The sequence below is a fragment of the Oncorhynchus kisutch genome, unplaced genomic scaffold (genome assembly GCF_002021735.2).
Source record: "Oncorhynchus kisutch isolate 150728-3 unplaced genomic scaffold, Okis_V2 Okis05a-Okis16b_hom, whole genome shotgun sequence".
Lineage (NCBI taxonomy): Eukaryota > Metazoa > Chordata > Actinopteri > Salmoniformes > Salmonidae > Oncorhynchus > Oncorhynchus kisutch.
Window position 1 is genome coordinate 4,144,343 of NW_022261982.1, and position 22,306 is coordinate 4,166,648.

The window sequence follows — 22,306 nt, forward strand, 5'->3', positions numbered from 1 at the left end:
CCTGGTCAAAACATACGGCCTCCCGAGTGCCCGGGCCCTGGTTAAAACATACGGCCTCCCGAGTGCCCGGGCCCTGGTTAAAACATACGGCCTCCAAGTGCCCGGGCCCTGGTTAAAACATACGGCCTCCCGAGTGCCCGGGCCCTGGTTAAAACATACGGCCTCCCGAGTGCCCGGGCCCTGGTTAAAACATACGGCCTCCCGAGTGCCCGGGCCCTGGTCAAAACATACGGCCTCCCGAGTGCCCGGGCCCTGGTCAAAACATACGGCCTCCCGAGTGCCCGGGCCCTGGTTAAAACATACGGCCTCCAAGTGCCCGGGCCCTGGTCAAAACATACGGCCTCCCGAGTGCCCGGGCCCTGGTTAAAACATACGGCCTCCAAGTGCTGTTTAAACAGCCTCCCTGTTTAAAACATAAGCCAAAAAGGCCAGAGTGACCTCACTTTAAAGAGCCGATAGCTAAATGAAAGCCTTCTGCCTTAGGAATGTCACTTAGGGCATTAATGCTGTCTAAGTGCTGTTTTATAGTGAGTCCTATCCTCAGAGAGGGGTCAACCTCTGGTTTAATATGCAGCTAGAATGATGTGTTTTGATGATATGAGAGTCTGGTCTCTCATTCATCATTCTAACAAGGCATAGCAGGTCGCGGGAGAACGGGGCTAAACTAGGCTACTTCATTTGAATAAATGCGCTGGACAAGGCATAACAAGTGAACCTGAAGTGAGGTTGTGTAGAGGCAGTGAGCCTGAAGTGAGGTTGTGTAGAGGCAGTGACCCTGAAGCGAGGTTGTGCAGAGGCAGGGTCCCTGAAGCGAGGTTGTGTAGAGGCAGGGACCCTGAAGCGAGGTTGTGTAGAGGCAGTGAGCCTGAAGTGAGGTTGTGTAGAGGCAGTGACCCTGAAGCGAGGTTGTGCAGAGGCAGGGTCCCTGAAGCGAGGTTGTGTAGAGGCAGTGACCCTGAAGCGAGGTTGTGTAGAGGCAGTGACCCTGAAGTGAGGTTGTGTAGAGGCAGGGACCCTGAAGTGAGGTTGTGTAGAGGCAGGGACCCTGAAGTGAGGTTGTGTAGAGGCAGTGACCCTGAAGCGAGGTTGTGCAGAGGCAGTGACCCTGAAGCGAGGTTGTGCAGAGGCAGTGACCCTGAAGCGAGGTTGTGCAGAGGCAGTGACCCTGAAGCGAGGTTGTGTAGAGGCAGGGACCCTGAAGCGAGGTTGTGCAGAGGCAGGGACCCTGAAGCATACAGGGAGAAATGAATATACCGTATATATCCTGCTAACGTTAACATGAACCTGATTTATCTTACATTTCTACCATTCGCTTTTCCCAGTTGTAACAACGTGTGTGCAGGTGGCAGGAAGTCAGGCGCAGGAGAACACAGAGGTTAAAGGTTACAGGAAATGAAAGAAGGGGTAGAACGCTGCTTTAGTTCCTGTGGGTAGAACCTGCTAGCTGATCCTCAGCTCTTTCCCTTTCTTCTCCTTTACTGAGACTAAATATTTTAACATGTTCAAAACAACACATTGTTTTTCAGTACAATTCCCATCAGAATTCGTGACAGTAGACTTCAGAAGCTGTTATTTACGTGTCCTTTAAGGTGCATCCTTTCTCGCCCGTGAAGAACCAACTCAAACCCAATAACAAGTCCACACATACTACATCACCCGCTGTATCAACACATAATACATCACCCTCTGTATCAACACATTATACATCACCCTCTGTATCAACACATACTACATCACCCTCTGTATCAACACATTATACATCACCCTCTGTATCAACACATACTACATCACCCACTGTATCAACACATTATACATCACCCACTGTATCAACACATTATACATCACCCTCTGTATCAACACATACTACATCACCCTCTGTATCAACACATAATACATCACCCTCTGTATCAACACCACTAACACATAATACATCACCCTCTGTATCAACACCACTAACACATTATACATCACCCTCTGTATCAACACCACTAACACATTATACATCACCCTCTGTATCAACACATAATACATCACCCGCTGTATCAACACATTATACATCACCCTCTGTATCAACACATTATACATCACCCTCTGTATCAACACATTATACATCACCCTCTGTATCAACACATTATACATCACCCACTGTATCAACACCACTAACACATAATACATCAGTATAGATGGGTGGGTTGTGTGTGTAAAACATAGGGCAAAAACAAACTAATGTCCAGGCCTTACTTCATTGGCCCTTAAGTCTAGGTCCAAAACGCTTCTTAACAGCTTCTACACCCAAGAGATAAGACTCCTGAAGAGTTAATCAAATGGCCACCCAGACTATCTGCATTGTCGTCCCCTCTACCCTCTCTGTTGTGCTGCTGTTGCTCTCTGTTTATTATCTATGCACTGTCACTTTAACTCTACCTACATGTACATATTACCTCAATTACCTCCACTAAGCGGTGCCCCTGCACATTGACTCTGTACCGGTACCTCCTGTTTATAGGCAAGAGCCTGTCAGTAAGCATTTCACTGTAAGGTCTACTACACCTGTTGTATTCCGTGCACGTGACAAATGACATTTGATTTGAATTGGGAGCTCTCTTAACATCTGTTTTCTGGTTCCTTTATAGACCTGCAGAGTTTGACTCACTGCTCTCCCAAGGCAGCCGGCCTCAGGAAGCATTTCACAGGGAGAGATACAGAATCATTGTTAAACTCATCAGAATACTTGGTCGTGGACACACCATCCTTTCCTGATAGAGAAAATCAACATTTCGTTAGTTTTCACTATGTTAAATCTTAATCGGGCGAGTCAGGTCAGAGACATTCATCCATAACACTCATCCACAGGTCGCAGGTCAGATGTTAGCCCCCAAATTCCTCAGTGGGTTTTCCTTATTTTATCTGGCTCAAGGCAAAGATTGCACATTTGTGTCTGGCCTCAGAACAGGATTCAATAAGAAATGCTCTAATCTGCCCAGTCATCATCCAATCAGCTCTTCTACTCCTTTACCTGTTGGCATTTAGTCTGGAACAGAGTGGTCTGATTGGCTAGAGGATGTTAGAGGATGAATCTGATTGGCTCATTCTGTTCCTGCCCCCTGCAGGCCCGAGCTGTTTGATTGGAGCATTGTGGAGAAGCAGAAGAGTGCCATGGAGAGATTGGATCACGCCTTCAGCAAGGCTGAGCAAACCCTGGGCATAGACAGACTGCTGGATGCTGAGGGTAAGATCCCTGACCCTACGCAGACCCTAACCCTGACCCCTAACCCAGACCCTAAACCTGACCCCTAACCCAGACCCTAAACCTGACCTCTAACACAGACCCTAAACCTGACCCCTAACCCAGACCCTAAACCTGACCCCTAACCCAGACCCTGACCCATAACTCAGACCCTAACCCTGACCCCTAACCCAGACCCCAAACCTGACCCCTAACCCAGACCCTAACCCTGACCCCTAACCCAGACCCTAACCCAGACCCTAACCCTGACCCCTAACCCTGACCCCTAACCCAGACCCTGACCCCAGACCCTAACCCCTAACCCTGGCCCCTAACCCAGACCCTAACCCTGACCCCTAACCCAGACCCTAACCCTGACCCCTAACCCAGACCCTGACCCCTAACCCAGACCCTGACCCCTAACCCAGACCCTAACCCTGACCCTGGCCCCTAACCCAGACCCTAATCCAGACCCCTAACCCTGACCCCTAACCCAGATCCTAAGCCTGGCCCCTAACCCAGACCCTAACCCTGGCCCCTAACCCTGGCCCCTAACCCAGACCCTAACCCTGGCCCCTAACCCAGAGCCTAAGCCTGACCCCTAACCCAGACCCTAAGCCTGACCCCTAACCCAGACCCTAAGCCTGGCCCCTAACCCAGACCCTAACCCAGACCCTAACCCTGGCCCCTAACCCAGACCCTAACCCTGGCCCCTAACCCAGACCCTAACCCTGGCCCCTAACCCAGACCCTAAGCCTGACCTCTAACCCTTCAGTAAGGCGGAGCGACCCCTGGGCACAGACTGCTGGACGCTGAGAGGAAGAGACTTCTGTATGGAGACCGTTTATAATATAATGTCATCTGAAACCCCTCGGCATCTTATTACTACGACATTAACCAGAAGCCCATATGATGTCAGTATGGGGCCGTATTTACAGTCTTAACTTGGGCTCCAAAGTGAGGAATAGTTACAGTATTACCCTGTGCTGTTGTTTAAGCCAGTGAATCTCACCGTGGTCACGTCGGCGTGATTTAGGACTTCCAACCCCTTTTAAAACCTTTTAATGCAGTGGGCTAAATCAGGGCCAATCAGACTGTTTCTTGGTCGTCTTAAACAAATCTACTTTGTAAGAACAGTATCCACCTGACACACATGGTTATGGGCTTAACAACAGTATCCACCTCACACACATGGTTATGGGCTTAACAACAGTATCCACCTCACACACATGGTTATGGGCTTAACAACAGTATCCACCTCACACACATGGTTATGGGCTTAACAACAGTATCCACCTGACACACATGGTTATGGGCTTAACAACAGTATCCACCTCACACACATGGTTATGGGCTTAACAACAGTATCCACCTCACACACATGGTTATGGGCTTAACAACAGTATCCACCTCACACACATGGTTATGGGTTTAACAACAGTATCCACCTGACACACATGGTTATGGGCTTAACAACAGTATCCACCTCACACACATGGTTATGGGCTTAACAACAGTATCCACCTCACACACATGGTTATGGGTTTAACAACAGTATCCACCTCACACACATGGTTATGGGTTTAACAACAGTATCCACCTCACACACATGGTTATGGGCTTAACAACAGTATCCACCTGACACACATGGTTATGGGCTTAACAACAGTATCTACCTCACACACATGGTTATGGGTTTAACAACAGTATCCACCTCACACACATGGTTATGGGTTTAACAACAGTATCCACCTCACACACATGGTTATGGGTTTAACAACAGTATCCACCTCACACACATGGTTATGGGTTTAACAACAGTATCCACCTCACACACATGGTTATGGGCTTAACAACAGTATCCACCTCACACACATGGTTATGGGTTTAACAACAGTATCCACCTCACACACATGGTTATGGGCTTAACAACAGTATCCACCTCACACACATGGTTATGGGCTTAACAACAGTATCCACCTCACACACATGGTTATGGGTTTAACAACAGTATCCACCTCACACACATGGTTATGGGCTTAACAACAGAAGATACCTCACACACATGGTTATGGGTTTAACAACAGTATCCACATCACACACATGGTTATGGGCTTAACAACAGTATCCACCTCACACACATGGTTATGGGCTTAACAACAGAAGACACCTGTATCATGTCAGATAAAGAGTTGAAATGTCTTACGTTTTGAGTTTTGAGTTTTTTGAGTTTATAACTAAGCCGTTGACATAGAAACCCATGATTCCACATGAGGGTGATTTGGTCATTTGACTACAGGAAAGGATACACATCGTATGTTTGGGCTACAGAACATTGGATCATGTAACGGGGGCTGAGTTAGAGCTGTGTTTGTGAGAGAAAAAAGTCTGTTGAGTCAGATTGGTTTGAGCTACAAACTATTTAAAGCGATCTCTGAAAAGCTGAGGCTCTCAGGAACACGCACGTGTGACATGTTTAGGTCTATGACCTCACAAGCTACAGAAGAGTCGCTAGAAGGTAAGGTTCTTCCACATAGCAGATCATAGGACATAGTGTCTATAATACTGTAAGGGGTTCTTCTACATAGATCATAGGAAATCCCAGGACATAGTGTAAGGGGTTCTTCTACATAGGAAATCCCAGGACATAGAGTCTATAATACTGTAAGGGGTTCTTCTACATAGATCATAGGAAATCCCAGGACATAGAGTCTATAATACTGTAAGGGGTTCTTCTACATAGGAAATCCCAGGATCATAGTGTCTATAATACTGTAAGGGGTTCCTCTACATAGGAAGTCCCAGGATCATAGTGTCTATAATACTGTAAGGGTTTCTTCTACATAGGAAATCCCAGGATCATAGTGTCTATAATATTGTAAGGGGTTCCTCTACATAGGAAGTCCCAGGATCATAGTGTCTATAATACTGTAAGGGGTTCTTCTACATAGTAAATCCCAGGATCATAGTGTCTATAATACTGTAAGGGGTTCTTCTACATAGGAAGTCCCAGGATCATAGTGTCTATAATACTGTAAGGGGTTCTTCTACATAGGAAGTCCCAGGATCATAGTGTCTATAATACTGTAAGGGGTTCTTCTACACAGGAAATCCCAGGATCATAGTGTCTACAATACTGTAAGGGGTTCTTCTACATAGATCATAGGAAATCCCAGGACATAGTGTCTATAATACTGTAAGGGTTTCTTCTACATAGGAAATCCCAGGATCATAGTGTCTATAATACTGTAAGGGGTTCTTCTACATAGATCATAGGAAATCCCAGGACATAGTGTCTATAATACTGTAAGGGGTTCTTCTACATAGTAAATCCCAGGACATAGTGTCTATAATACTGTAAGGGGTTCTTCTACATAGGAAATCCCAGGATCATAGTGTCTATAATACTGTAAGGGGTTCTTCTACATAGGAAATCCCAGGATCATAGTGTCTATAATACTGTAAGGGGTTCTTCTACATAGGAAATCCCAGGATCATAGTGTCTATAATACTGTAAGGGGTTCTTCTACATTCTGTACTTGTTTTTGCTTTGGTGGACCTTATGTTTTGTATTGGCATTTGTCAATAAAACATGAATGAATACAACTGTTTATTTATTTATTTAGTTGACTCTTTGCAAACTGGAAACCACATATCCTGAGGCTGCATTCATTGTAGCTGGGGATTTTAACAAGGCTAATCTGAAAACAAGACTCCCTAAATTGTATCAGCATATCGATTGCGCAACCAGGGCTGGTAAAACCCTGGATCATTGTTATTCTAACTTCCGTGACGCATATAAGGCCCTCCCCCGACCTCCTTTCGGAAAAGCTGACCACGACTCCATTTTGTTGCTCCCTGCCTACAGACAGAAACTAAAACAAGAAGCTCTCGCGCTGAGGTCTGTTCAACGCTGGTCCGACCAATCTGATTCCACACTCCAAGACTGTTAGGTCCATGGTGTTGTTGAGCCATGGTGTTAGGTCCATGGTGGTGTTGAGGCATGGTGTTAGGTCCATGGTGGTGTTGAGGCATGGTGTTAGGTCCATGGTGTTGTTGAGCCATGGTGTTAGGTCCATGGTGTTAGGTCCATGGTGTTAGGTCCATAGTGTTAGGTCCATGGTGTTAGGTCCATGGTGTTAGGGACATGGTGTTAGGTCCATGGTGTTGTTGAGCCATGGTGTTAGGTCCATGGTGTTAGGTCCATGGTGTTGTTGAGCCATGGTGTTAGGTCCATGGTGTTAGGTCCATGGTGTTAGGTCCATGGTGTTAGGTCCATGGTGTTAGGTCCGTGGTGTTGTTGAGCCATGGTGTTAGGTCCATGGTGTTAGGTCCATGGTGTTAGGTCCATGGTGTTAGGTCCATGGTGTTAGGTCCGAGGTGTTAGGTCCATGGTATTAGGTCCATGGTGTTAGGTCCATGGTGTTAGGTCCATGGTGTTAGGTCCGTGGTGTTAGGTCCATGGTGTTAGGTCCATGGTGTTAGGTCCGTGGTGTTAGGTCCATGGTGTTAGGTCCATGGTGTTAGGTCCATGGTGTTAGGTCCGTGGTGTTGTTGAGCCATGGTGTTAGGTCCATGGTGTTAGGTCCATGGTGTTAGGTCCATGGTGTTAGGTCCATGGTGTTAGGTCCGTGGTGTTAGGTCCATGGTATTAGGTCCATGGTGTTAGGTCCGTGGTGTTAGGTCCGTGGTGTTAGGTCCATGGTGTTAGGTCCATGGTGTTAGGTCCGTGGTGTTAGGTCCATGGTGTTAGGTCCATGGTGTTAGGTCCATGGTGTTAGGTCCATGGTGTTAGGTCCGTGGTGTTAGGTCCATGGTGTTAGGTCCATGGTGGTGTTGAGGCATGGTGTTAGGTCCGTGGTGTTAGGTCCATGGTGTTAGGTCCATGGTGTTAGGTCCATGGTGTTCGGTCCATGGTGTTGTTGAGCCATGGTGTTAGGTCCATGGTACCACAGTATATTGTGCACTGTGGTGTAGTCCCATGGTCCAGTATGGATTAGTATTCAGTGGACAGATTGTCATCTGCCCCGTCCTAATCAATTATGACACTGGTGTCATGCTCTCATTGAGACGTTAAATAGTCCCAATCACAGAGCGCTAACTATACACCAATGGAATATGGTGGAGCAGAATGCTGATTGGCTACGGCCTAGTAGATTCTGGTCACCTTGGCCATGAGAAGAGAAAATCTGGGAGATATGAATTGCATTAATAACTGGGCTTATTGAGGATGTTATGATCGGTGATGTCATTGTTATGCCCTGCCCAGTCATGTTATGATTGGTGATGTCATTATTAATCCCTGCCCAGTAATGTTATGATTGGGGGATGTCATTGTCATGCCCTGCCCAATCATGTTATGATCGGTGATGTCATTGGTATGCCCTGCCCATTCATGTTCTGATTGGTGATTGTGATGTTATGCCCAGTCATGTTCTGATTGGTGATTGTGATGTTATGCCCAGTCATGTTCTGATTGGTGATTGTGATGTTATGCCCAGTCATGTTCTGATTGGTGATTGTGATGTTATGCCCAGTCATGTTCTGATTGGTGATTGTGATGTTATGCCCAGTCATGTTCTGATTGGCGATTGTGATGTTATGCCCAGTCATGTTTTGATTGGCGATTGTGATGTTATGCCCAGTCATGTTCTGATTGGTGATTGTGATGTTATGCCCAGTCATGTTCTGATTGGCGATTGTGATGTTATGCCCAGTCATGTTCTGATTGGTGATTGTGATGTTATGCCCAGTCATGTTCTGATTGGTGATTGTGATGTTATGCCCAGTCATGTTCTGATTGGTGATTGTGATGTTATGCCCAGTCATGTTCTGATTGGTGATTGTGATGTTATGCCCAGTCATGTTCTGATTGGCGATTGTGATGTTATGCCCAGTCATGTTCTGATTGGTGATTGTGATGTTATGCCCAGTCATGTTCTGATTGGCGATTGTGATGTTATGCCCAGTCATGTTCTGATTGGTGATTGTGATGTCCTTGAGGGTGGTATGTTTCTGATGTTATGATATAACCACAGCTGTTTGAATAATAACAGGGGGTACATTGCTACTAATGATAGTGCATTAACATGCTAGCTGTTCCCATAGACTTCCAGTCGTTGAACCAAAGGAAGATCCATTTCAAAGAGGCGGAAATATAAATATATATAGATTTAAAATTACATCATTTTTTGCAGCAGTGGCAACAGAGAGAGAGAGAGAGAGAGAGAGAGAGAGAGAGAGAGAGAGAGAGAGAGAGAGAGAGAGAGAGAGAGAGAGAGAGAGAAGAGAGAGAGAGAGAGAGAGAGAGAGAAGAGAGAGAGAGAGAGAGAGAGAGAGAGAGAGAGAGAGAGAGAGAGAGAGAGGAGAGAGAGAGAGAGAGAGTTTTTTTCCTATATCATCCCACTATAGGAGTGGGAGTTGTATCTCCCTCTTATTTCTAGTTGATATAACTGTTGTGGTTGAGTGATACGTCATCCTATATCATCCCACTATAGGAGTGGGAGTTGTATCTCCCTCTTATTTCTAGTTGATATAACTGTTGTGGTTGAGTGATACGTCATCCTATATCATCCCACTATAGGAGTGGGAGTTGTATCTCCCTCTTATTTCTAGTTGATATAACTTGTGGTTGAGTGATACGTCATCCTATATCATCCCACTATAGGAGTGGGAGTTGTATCTCCCTCTTATTTCTAGTTGATATAACTTGTGGTTGAGTGATACGTCATCCTATATCATCCCACTATAGGAGTGGGAGTTGTATCTCCCTCTTATTTCTAGTTGATATAACTGTTGTGGTTGAGTGATACGTCATCCTATATCATCCCACTATAGGAGTGGGAGTTGTATCTCCCTCTTATTTCTAGTTGATATAACTGTTGTGGTTGAGTGATACGTCATCCTATATCATCCCACTATAGGAGTGGGAGTTGTATCTCCCTCTTATTTCTAGTTGATATAGCTGTTGTGGTTGAGTGATACGTCATCCTATATCATCCCACTATAGGAGTGGGAGTTGTATCTCCCTCTTATTTCTAGTTGATATAGCTGTTGTGGTTGAGTGATACGTCATCCTATATCATCCCACTATAGGAGTGGGAGTTGTATCTCCCTCTTATTTCTAGTTGATATAACTTGTGGTTGAGTGATACGTCATCCTATATCATCCCACTATAGGAGTGGGAGTTGTATCTCCCTCTTATTTCTAGTTGATATAGCTGTTGTGGTTGAGTGATACGTCATCCTATATCATCCCACTATAGGAGTGGGAGTTGTATCTCCCTCTTATTTCTAGTTGATATAACTGTTGTGGTTGAGTGATACGTCATCCTATATCATCCCACTATAGGAGTGGGAGTTGTATCTCCCTCTTATTTCTAGTTGGTATAACTGTTGTGGTTGAGTGATACGTCATCCTATATCATCCCACTATAGGAGTGGGAGTTGTATCTCCCTCTTATTTCTAGTTGATATAACTGTTGTGGTTGAGTGATAGGTCATCCTATATCATCCCACTATAGGAGTGGGAGTTGTATCTCCCTCTTATTTCTAGTTGATATAGCTGTTGTGGTTGAGTGATACGTCATCCTATATCATCCCACTATAGGAGTGGGAGTTGTATCTCCCTCTTATTTCTAGTTGATATAGCTGTTGTGGTTGAGTGATACGTCATCCTATATCATCCCACTATAGGAGTGGGAGTTGTATCTCCCTCTTATTTCTAGTTGATATAGCTGTTGTGGTTGAGTGATACGTCATCCTATATCATCCCACTATAGGAGTGGGAGTTGTATCTCCCTCTTATTTCTAGTTGATATAGCTGTTGTGGTTGAGTGATACGTCATCCTATATCATCCCACTATAGGAGTGGGAGTTGTATCTCCCTCTTATTTCTAGTTGATATAACTTGTGGTTGAGTGATACGTCATCCTATATCATCCCACTATAGGAGTGGGAGTTGTATCTCCCTCTTATTTCTAGTTGATATAGCTGTTGTGGTTGAGTGATACGTCATCCTATATCATCCCACTATAGGAGTGGGAGTTGTATCTCCCTCTTATTTCTAGTTGGTATAACTGTTGTGGTTGAGTGATACGTCATCCTATATCATCCCACTATAGGAGTGGGAGTTGTATCTCCCTCTTATTTCTAGTTGATATAGCTGTTGTGGTTGAGTGATACGTCATCCTATATCATCCCACTATAGGAGTGGGAGTTGTATCTCCCTCTTATTTCTAGTTGATATAGCTGTTGTGGTTGAGTGATACGTCATCCTATATCATCCCACTATAGGAGTGGGAGTTGTATCTCCCTCTTATTTCTAGGAATCTAGGTGATATATTTGTCCCATGTGGTCATGTGATATACAGTATGTTGCTTCTGTTAGCTGTGTGAAATATATCAGTCCTCCTCCTCCTGAGTGGCTATTGATATAGCCCACCCTAGTGGCTTGGTGATATATATTGCCTGGTGGCTCCCAGTGTGTGTGTGTGTGTGTGTGTGTGTGTGTGTGTGTGTGTGTGTGTGTGTGTGTGTGTGTGTGTGTGTGTGTGTGTGTGTGTGTGTGTGTGTGTGTGTGTGTGTGTGTGTGTGTGTGTGTGTGTGTGTGTGTGATTCATGTATATTGCTCTGGTGGCAGTGTGTGTGATATGTGATGCTCTCAATGTGATCTGTCTCTGTCAGTTATTATCAGAGAGACAGATCTGTAGGGTTTACAGTCAGGGACACACACTGCCCTCACTACATCATCGTTTGTCCTCAGAGAGAGAGAGGTACAGTGTAAGAGAGAGATCAGAGAGAGAGAGGTAGAGAGAGGGAAAGAGAGACAGAGAGGGAAGGAGAAAGTGACAGGGGAACAGAGAGAGAGAGGGAGAGAGAGAGAGAGAGAGAGAGAGAGAGAGAGAGAGAGAGAGAGAGAGAGAGAGAGAGAGAGAGAGAGAGAGAGAGAGAGAGAGAGAGAGAGAGAGAGAGAGAGAGAGAGAGAGAGAGAGAGAGAGAGAGAGAGAGAGAGAGAGAGAGAGAGACAGACAGAGACAGAGACAGAGAGAGACAGAGAGATGGGGGGGGAGTCAAGACAGAAACACAAATTTGCAAATGACGCAAATACTCCAATGTCAAATGTCAGAGAGAGAGAGAGAAATAAAAGGTCCAGTCACCAGGACCACAAATACAAATTCCATCTAGACACTGTTGCCCTAGAGCACACAAAAAACTATACATACCTTGGCCTAAACATCAGCACCACAGGTAACTTCCACAAAGCTGTGAACGATCTGAGAGACAAGGCAAGAAGGGTATTCTATGCCATCAAAAGAAACATAAATTTCAACATACCAATTAGGATTTGGCTAAAAATACTTGAATCAGTCATAGAGCCCATTGCCCTTTATGGTTGTGAGGTCTGGGGTCCGCTCACCAACCAAGACTTCACAAAATGGGACAAACACCAAATTGAGACTCTGCACGCAGAATTCTGCAAAAATATCCTCCGTGTACAACGTAGAACACCAAATACTGCATGCAGAGCAGAATTAGGCCGATACCCACTAATTATCAAAATCCAGAAAAGAGCTGTTAAATTCTACAACCACCTAAAAGGAAGCGATTCACAAACCTTCCATAACAAAGCCATCACCTACAGAGAGATGAACCTGGAGAAGAGTCCCCTAAGCAAGCTGGTCCTGGGGCTCTGTTCACAAACACAAACACACACCACAGAGCCCCAGGACAGCAGCACAATTAGACCCAACCAAATCATGAGAAAACAAAAAGATAACTACTTAACACATTGGAAAGAATTAACAAAAAAACAGAGCAAACTAGAATGCTATTTGGCCCTACACAGAGAGTACACAGCGGCAGAATACCTGACCACTGTGACTGACCCAAAATTAAGGAAAGCCTTGACTATGTACAGACTCAGTGAGCATAGCCTTGCTATTGAGAAAGGCCGCCGTAGGCAGACATGGCTCTCAAGAGAAGACAGGCTATGTGCTCACTGCCCACAAAATGAGGTGGAAACTGAGCTGCACTTCCTAACCTCCTGCCCAATGTATGACCATATTAGAGAGACATATTTCCCTCAGATTACACAGATCCACAAAGAATTCGAAAACAAATCCAATTTTGAAAAACTCCCATATCTACTGGGTGAAATTCCACAGTGTGCCATCACAGCAGCAAGATTTGTGACCTGTTGCCACGAGAAAAGGGCAACCAGTGAAGAACAAACACCATTGTAAATACAACCCATATTTATGCTTATTTATTTTATCTTGTGTCCTTTAGCCATTTGTACATTGTTAGAACACTGTTATATATATAATATGACATTTGTAATGTCTTTACTGTTTTGAAACTTCTGTATGTGTAATGTTTACTGTTAATTTTGGTTGTTTTTCACTTTATATATTCACTTTGTATGTTGTCTACCTCACTTGCTTTGGCAATGTTAACACATGTTTCCCATGCCAATAAAGCCCTTGAATTGAATTTAATTGAATTGAGAGAGAGAGAGAGAGAGAGAGAGAGAGAGAGGTCCCACAGTTGACAGTGCATGTCAGAGCAGAAACTACCATGAAGTCCAAGGAACTGTCTGTAGATGTCAGATAGAATGTGATGAGGTATTCAGTACCAGATGTACTTAATGAAAGGTTTGGACACACCTACTTAATGAAAGGTTTTTCTTTATTTTTACTATTTTCTACATTGTAGAATAATAGTGAAGACATCAAAACCGTGAATTAACACACATGGAATCACGTAGTAACCAAAAAAGTGTTAAAACAAATATATTTTACATTTTAGATTCTTCAAAGTAGCCACCTTTTGCCTTGGTGACAGCTTTGCACATGCTTGGCGAGAGAGAGAGAGAGAGAGAGAGACAGAGAGAGAGAGAGAGGTGGTGAGTGTAGTGGCACAGAGAGAAAGAGTGAGGGTTGATGAGGCTGAGGGATGTTGTGGTGATGTCTGTCTGTCTGTCTACTGAACAGACTGAATCAGCACAGAGAGAGAGGTGGTGAGTGTAGGGGCACAGAGAGAGAGGGGGTGAGTGTAGGGGCACAGAGAGAGGTGGTGAGTGTAGGGGCACAGAGAGAGAGGGGGTGAGTGTAGGGGCACAGAGAGAGAGGGGGTGAGTGTAGGGGCACAGAGAGAGGGGGGGTGAGTGTAGGGGCACAGAGAGAGAGAGGGTGAGTGTAGGGGTACAGAGAGAGAGGAGGTGAGTGTAGGGGCACAGAGAGAGGGGGGGTGAGTGTAGGGGCACAGAGAGAGAGGGGGTGAAGGGGCACAGAGAGAGGGGGGGTGAGTGTAGGGGCACAGAGAGAGGTGGTGAGTGTAGGGGCACAGAGAGAGAGGGGGTGAGTGTAGGGGCACAGAGAGAGAGGGGGTGAGTGTAGGGGCACAGAGAGAGGGGGGGTGAGTGTAGGGGCACAGAGAGAGAGGGGGTGAGTGTAGGGGCACAGAGAGAGGGGGGGTGAGTGTAGGGGCACAGAGAGAGGTGGTGAGTGTAGGGGCACAGAGAGAGGTGGTGAGTGTAGGGGCACAGAGAGAGAGGGGGTGAGTGTAGGGGCACAGAGAGAAAGAGTGAGGGTTGATGAGGCTAGAGGCTGAGGGATGTTGTGGTGATGTCTGTCTGTCTGTCTACTGAACAGACTGAATCAGCACAGAGCCAGTTGGAGCTGCAGCTGAGGCCTTCATTAACATGTCTAGCTACCTCACACTCCGATGGGAGACTATAAAGACAAGGTGCATCCTAAATAGGGCCCTGGTCTAAAGTAGGGCACTATATAGGGAATAGAGCCCTGGTCTAAAGTAGTGCACTATATAGGGAATAGGGTATTCGTTGGGTTATATCCTAAATGGCACCTTATTCCCTGTGTTGTGCACTACTTTTGATCAGGACCCACATATTGACTCACTCAAAAGTAGTTCACTATATTTGGAGTAAAGCATAATTTCAGACGTACCCCTTGTGTGATTCTACCTCAGCATCAACTAAACTGCACTCTCTCTCTCCTTCTACCAACCGCTTATCTTCCCTCTGGGCTCAACACACCACCCTGCCATCCATCAGTTTCTATGGTTCCCATTATTCTGGTCTCCAGTTACCTCTGTGTGATGGATTAGGTGGGGGGGGGGGGGGGGGGGGGGGGGTTGAGTATTTTCAAAGTACCACTGAAGCCTTTAATTCCAGTGTTTTCAGATGTGTGGGTGGACTATTCTTTGGCAAAGCGCTCCAGGCGTCTCAAGTGGAAAATAGTTCAACTTTTGTGCAGTAACAGTGCTGGGAAAAACGGCGGTGTGATCGATGACTCTGGCATCAATTACTCTGGTCTTTATTAACTGCTGTGCCATCCATTACAGTGGCTGGTGGATACGGTCTTAATGAAGGCAGATGTGGCTGTAGTCTAGCAGCATGTCAGCCAGCTACAACTCCACACACAGCTCTGTATAGATGAGGCATTGTTTTCTATCGCAATGATGTGTCCCTCTGAACGTCATCATGACTACAGAGGAAGAGAGGATGAGAGGGAAATAGAGAGAGGGAGAAGGAGAGGTAGAGAGAGGGAGTGGTGGAGAGGAGAGGTATTGTAGAGAAGGAGAGAGAGGACAAGGTAGAGAGAAAGGTAGAGAGGAGATGAGAGGTATTGTAGTAATGGAGAGGAGGAGGAGGTAGAGAGAAAGAGGTAGAGAGGAGAGGTATTGTAGAGATGGAGAGAGAGGAGGTGGAGAGGAGAGGTATTGTAGAGATGGAGAGAGACGACGAGGTAGAGAGAGAGGTAGAGGTGGAGAGGAGAGGTATTGTAGAGAAGGAGAGAGACGACGAGGTAGAGAGAGAGGTAGAGGTGGAGAGGTATTGTAGAGAAGGAGAGAGAGGAGGAGGTAGAGAGGTAGAGGTGGAGAGGAGAGGTATTGTAGAGAAGGAGAGAGAGGAGGAGGTAGAGAGGTAGAGGTGGAGAGGAGAGCTATTGTAGAGAAGGAGAGAGAGGAGGAGGTAGAGAGGTAGAGGTGGAGAGGAGAGGTATTGTAGAGAAGGAGAGAGAGGAGGAGGTAGAGAGGTAGAGGTGGAGAGGAGAGGTATTGTAGAGAAGGAGAGAGAGGAGGAGGTAGAGAGGTAGAGGTGGAGAGGAGAGGTATTGTAGAGAAGGAGAGAGAGGAGGAGGTAGAGAGGTAGAGGTGGAGAGGAGAGGTATTGTAGAGAAGGAGAGAGAGGTCCATGTCTGTGATGAGAGAGAGAACGAGGGAAACAGAGAAAGCAGTGCCATGTCTGTGATGATTGTGTCAATGTGATTGAGTCTCATCAGCAGTAATGAGATATCAAATGGTTCCTGTCGGCCAGGTTATTAGCAGGCTGAATGAGGCAATAAACACAGAGGTAAAAATAGACCAGGGAGCGTCTTATATAGAATACAGACAGGATTCAGACAGACTACAGACAGAATACAGACAGAATACAGACAGGATTCAGGCAGACTACAGACAGGATTCAGGCAGACTACAGACAGGATTCAGACAGAATACAGACAGGATTCAGACAGACTACAGACAGGATTCAGACAGAATACAGACAGACTACAGACAGAATACAGACACACATTGCTGCTGCAGGCAGGGACATAAACCCTCTCATACCAGTGCATTAAAACCTATGTATGTTCTCATATAGAGATAGATGTAGAGGTGAGACAGAGAGAGTAGGAGAACTAGAGAGTAGAATAATGAGAGAGTAGGATAACGAGAGAGTAGGATAACGAGAGAGTAGGAGACAGAGAGAGTAGGAAAAAGAGAGAGTAGAAGAACTAGAGAGTAGGAGACAGAGAGTAGTAGAGTAGGAGAAAGAAAGTAGGATAAAGAGAGAGAAGGAGAAAGAGAGAGGAGACAGAGAGAGTAGGAGAAAGAGAGAGTAGGAGAAAGAGAGAGTAGGAGAACTAGAGAGTAGGAGAACTAGAGAGTAGGAGAACTAGAGAGTAGGAGAACTAGAGAGTAGGAGAACGAGAGAGTAGGAGAACGAGAGAGTAGGAGAACTAGAGAGTAGGAGAACGAGAGAGTTGGAGACAGAGAGAGTAGGAGAAAGAGAGAGTAGCAGACAGAGAGAGTAGGAGACAGAGAGAGTAGGAGAAAGAGAGAGTAGGAGAACGAGAGAGTAGGAGACAGGGAAAGTAGGAGAAAGAGAGAGTAGCAGACAGAGAGAGTAGGAGAAAGAGAGAGTTAGGGCTATTTGGCCCTAAACAGAGAGTACACAGTGGCAGAATACCTGACCACTGTGACTGACCCAAACTTAAGGAAAGCTTTGACTATGTACAGACTCAGTGAGCATAGCCTTGCTATTGAGAAAGGTCGCCGTAGGCAGACCTGGCTCTCAAGAGAAGACAGGAAACTGAGCTCCACTTCCTAACCTCCTGCCGAATGTATGACCATATTAGAGACACATATTTCCCTCAGATTACACAGATCCGCAAAGAATTTCGAAAACAAATCCAATGTTGATAAACTCCCAATATCTACTGGGTGAAATACCACAGTGTGACATCACAGCAGCAAGATGTGTGACCTGTTGCCACACGAAAAGGGCAACCAGTGGAGAACAAATACCATTGTAAATACAACCCATATTTATGCTTATTTATTTTCCCTTGTGTCCTTTACTATTGCACATCGTTACAACACTGTATATAGACATAATATGACATTTGAAATATCTATTGTATATCTAGTGTAATGTTTACTGTTCATTTTTATTGTTTATTTCACTTTTGTATAATATCTACTTCACTTGCACTGGCAATGTGAACATATGTTTCCCATGCCAATAAAGCCCTTGAATTGAATTGAGAGAGAGAGAGGAGGAGAGAGAGAGGAGAAGAGAGGGAGAGAAGAGAGGGAGAGAAGAGAGGGAGAGTGGAGAAGAGAGAGAGGAGAAGAGAGAGAGAGAGAGTAGGAAGAGAGAGAGAGAGAGAGAGAGAGAGAGAGAGGAGAAGAGAGGGAGAGTGGAGAAGAGAGAGAGGAGAAGAGAGAGAGAGAGAGAGAGAGAGAGAGAGAGAGAGAGAGAGAGAGAGAGAGAGAGGGGAGGAGAGAGAGAGAGAGAGAGAGAGAGAGAGAGAGAGAGAGAGAGAGAGAGAGAGAGAGAGGAGAAGAGAGGGAGAGAAGAGAGGGAGAGTGGAGAAGAGAGAGAGGAGAAGAGAGAGAGAGAGGGAGGAGAGAGAGAGAGAGGGAGAGAGAGAGAGAGAGAGAGAGAGAGAGAGAGAGAGTACATAAAAGGTGGATCCATACCAAACAGACTCTGCTGCAGGACATGTCCCTCAGACAGACCCAGACCCTCTTATAGATACAGAACATGGACACTGTAAGAGAGCTGATGAGAGATGATGATGCTGTACACCTCTAATGGTTCATATCCTCCAGGATTTTATAGGACGTGCCACTGATGATATCTCACTCTTTGTGTCCCAAATGACATCCTATTCCCTATATAGTGCACTACTTTAGACCAGAGCCCTATGACCTATAGTGCACTACTTTAGACCAGAGCCGTATGACCTATTGTGCACTAATTTAGACCAGAGCCCTATTACCTATAGTGCACTACTTTAGACCAGGGCCGTATGACCTATTGTGCACTACTTTAGACCAGAGCCCTATGACCTATAGTGCACTACTTTAGACCAGAGCCCTATGACCTATAGTGCACTACTTTAGACCAGAGCCCTATGACCTATAGTGCACTACTTTAGACCAGAGCCCTATGACCTATAGTGCACTACTTTAGACCAGAGCCCTATGACCTATAGTGCACTACTTTAGACCAGAGCCCTATGACCTATAGTGCACTGTAAAGGGAATAGGGTTCCATATGGGATGCATTACTGTCTGGCTTCTTTGATGAATCATAGATGTTAAACCTGCTGAACCTACAGGAACCTTTAAACACACAATACATTACTGTCTTCTACACTCCTTCACTGCACTCCTCTCTCTTCTCAATGGGGTTTATTGTCTAGTGGTCAGTGGTACTGAGTCTCTCACTTTTTCCCTCTACTCTCCTCTCACTCTCTCCTATGTTCTTTCTCTGTCTCACTCTCTCTGTCTCTCTATCTCTCTCTGCCTTTCTCTCCTACCCATATCTCTCTCTCTCCCTCTCCTCCCTCTCTCTCTGTCTCTCTCGGCCTTTCTCTCCTACCCATATCTCTCTCTCTCCCTCTCCCTCCCTCTCTCTCTATCTCTCTCTCTCTCTCTCTCTGCCTTTCTCTCCTACCCATATCTCTCTCTCCCTCCCTCTCTCTCTATCTCTCTCTGCCTTTCTCTCCTACCCATATCTCTATCTCTCTCTCCATCTCTCTCTCTCTCTCTCTCTCTCTCTCTCTCTCTCTCTCCTCTTTCTGTCTCTCTCTCTCCCTCCCTCTCTCTCTCCTCTATCCCCCCTCCCCCTCACCCTCATCTTCCCTCTCTTTCTCTCTCTCTGTCTCCCCCCTCTCTCATTCTCCCCCTCTCCTCTCCCCCTCTAGATGTGGCGGTGCTGCACCCTGATAAGAAGTCAGTCATCATGTACATAACGTCTCTGTTCCAAGTGCTGCCTCAGGGCGTAACCATGGAGGCCATCCAGGAAGTAGAGACTCTGCCTCGGACCGTCGTTAAGCAGGAGGAACACTTCACCATCCAGACCCAACAACGCTACTCCCAACAGGTACACACACACATATACACACACACACATACACACACACACACACACACACACACACATACACACACACACACACACACACACACACACACACAAACACACACACACACACACATACGCACACACACACACATATGCACACACATACACACACAAACACAAACACATACACACACACACACACACACACACACACACACACACACACACATACACACACCAAATAAATGTATCAATTGAAGTCATTTTTATTCTGGAGCCAGTCATATACTCACTCTCATGTCATCCTGATGTCACAGTATTTCCCACTTCATGTACATTGTCTTTGTTTATGTCCCTACCGTATCAGTCTTCATCTTGATGTGCAACCCTTTGATTTGGGCTGCCACCCGCTCATTGACTCTGATGACATTGTTACCGTGGTAAAGTCAAGGACGTCACCACGGTAGAATGGCATTTTATTACCATAGTAACACGCCATCGTCACCATGACTAAGATGACTCTATCGCCATGGTTAAGATGGCATCCAGGTCTGTGTCTCAAATAGCACCCTCTTCCATTATATAGTGCACTAATTTTGACCAGGGCTTATAGTGCTAGGGTCTAAAGTAGTGCACTATATAGGGAATAGGGTGCAGGCCGTCTGTATCTATATGTTACTCGGCCGTTGTCAGAATGGGGAGATGGCATTTCTTTCCCAAGGTCCCCTGGGGCTGCATGCCTTCTCTGTGCTTCTCCTCTCTGCCGCCATGCAAACCGAAGCAGAAGAAATCACTAGGCGTTAGCAGCTGGAACAGCTGGGACTTTAAATCAGAGTTGTTGACTGTTTTATTGTTCCTGCTCCCTGTGGGTATTTCTCTCTGGTTCAGCTGTTGTGTTGTGACATGATGTTGTCTGTTCTACTGGGTCTCTGGGTCTGTCAGCTGTGGTCTCAGTCTGTCCTCCAGCTAGTTCACTACGTGTTCAGAGTCACGTCCCAAATGCCCCCCCCCCCCCCGGGTGTTGTGATTACGATCTTGTCTCATCGCTGCAACTCCCCAACGTGGCTCGGGAGAGGCGAAGGTCGAACCGCGCGTCATCCGAAACATGACCCACCAAGCCGCACTTCTTAACAACTGCCCACTTAACTTGGAAGCTGCACCAATGTGTCAGAGGAAACGCCGTTCAACTGACGACCGGAATCAGCCTGCAGGCGCCCGGCCCGCCACAAGGAGTCGCTAGTTATGCGACTGCCCTATGGACTCCCGGGCCAATTATGCGACTGCCCTATGGGACTCCCGGGCCAATTATGCGACTGCCCTATGGGACTCCCGGGCCAATTATGCGACTGCCCTATGGGACTCCCGGGCCAATTATGCGACTGCCCTATGGGACTCCCGGGCCAATTATGCGACTGCCCTATGGGACTCCCGGGCCAATTATGCGACTGCCCTATGGGACTCCCGGGCCAATTATGCGACTGCCCTATGGGACTCCCGGGCCAATTATACGCTGCCCTATGGGACTCCTGGGCCAATTATGCGACTGCCCTATGGGACTCCCGGCCCATTATGCGACTGCCCTATGGGACTCCCGGGCCATTATGCGACTGCCCTATGGGACTCCCGGCCAATTATGCGAGCTGCCCTATGGGACTCCCGGGCCAATTATGCGACTGCCTATGGGACTCCGGGCCAATTATGCGACTGCCCCTATGGGACTCGAACCCCAGGCTGCAGTGACGCCGTATCACTGTGAACAGTGCACTGCTGACCAGGGACTCTGGAGTGAAGGGTCTTGGGCCTTCCAGGGCATCTGGAGTGAAGGGTCTTGGGCCTCCCAGGGCATCTGGAGTGAAGGGTCTTGGGCCTTCCAGGGCATCTGGAGTGAAGGGTCTTGGGCCTCCCAGGGCATCTGGAGTGAAGGGTCTTGGGCCTCCCAGGGCATCTGGAGTGAAGGGTCTTGGGCCTCCCAGGGCCTCTGGAGTGAGGGGTCTTGGGCCTCCCAGGGCCTCTGGAGTGAAGGGTCTTGGGCCTCCCAGGGCCTCTGGAGTGAAGGGTCTTGGGCCTCCCAAGGCCTCTGGTCTAAGAGCAGTGCACTAATAGGGTCCCATTTGGGACGTAAATCCATATCTGTCTGTGATGTCACTGCTGTCATCTCATATCCCTGGTATAGTGTTGTTATCCAACACCCTCCATCCCAGTTCACACAGGTTCAGCTGTTATAGTCAAGGTCTTTCGTAGTGTAGCTGTAGGTAGAAATATACCCAGTGAGCAAATATTTAATGATAATGTTATCTTAACTCCTTTAATTGCTATCTTTCTGAGTCACTATTCTATTGATGTGGGACTATAAATTGTGATAATGACTGATGGATATGTGGCGGAGAGGAGAGAGAGGGATAGGGAGAGAGAGA

General features: G+C 46.4%; 1 protein-coding gene across 1 annotated transcript in view; it reads left to right on the forward strand.

Moving 5' to 3' along the window:
- The window catches only part of LOC109877047 (dystrophin-like), a 244,760-nt gene that overhangs the window by 1,950 nt on the left and 220,504 nt on the right, over positions 1–22,306 (forward strand). The window contains 2 exon segments of the mRNA XM_031813663.1: positions 3,111–3,229; positions 19,732–19,910. Coding sequence (XP_031669523.1) covers positions 3,111–3,229; positions 19,732–19,910 — 298 coding nt within the window.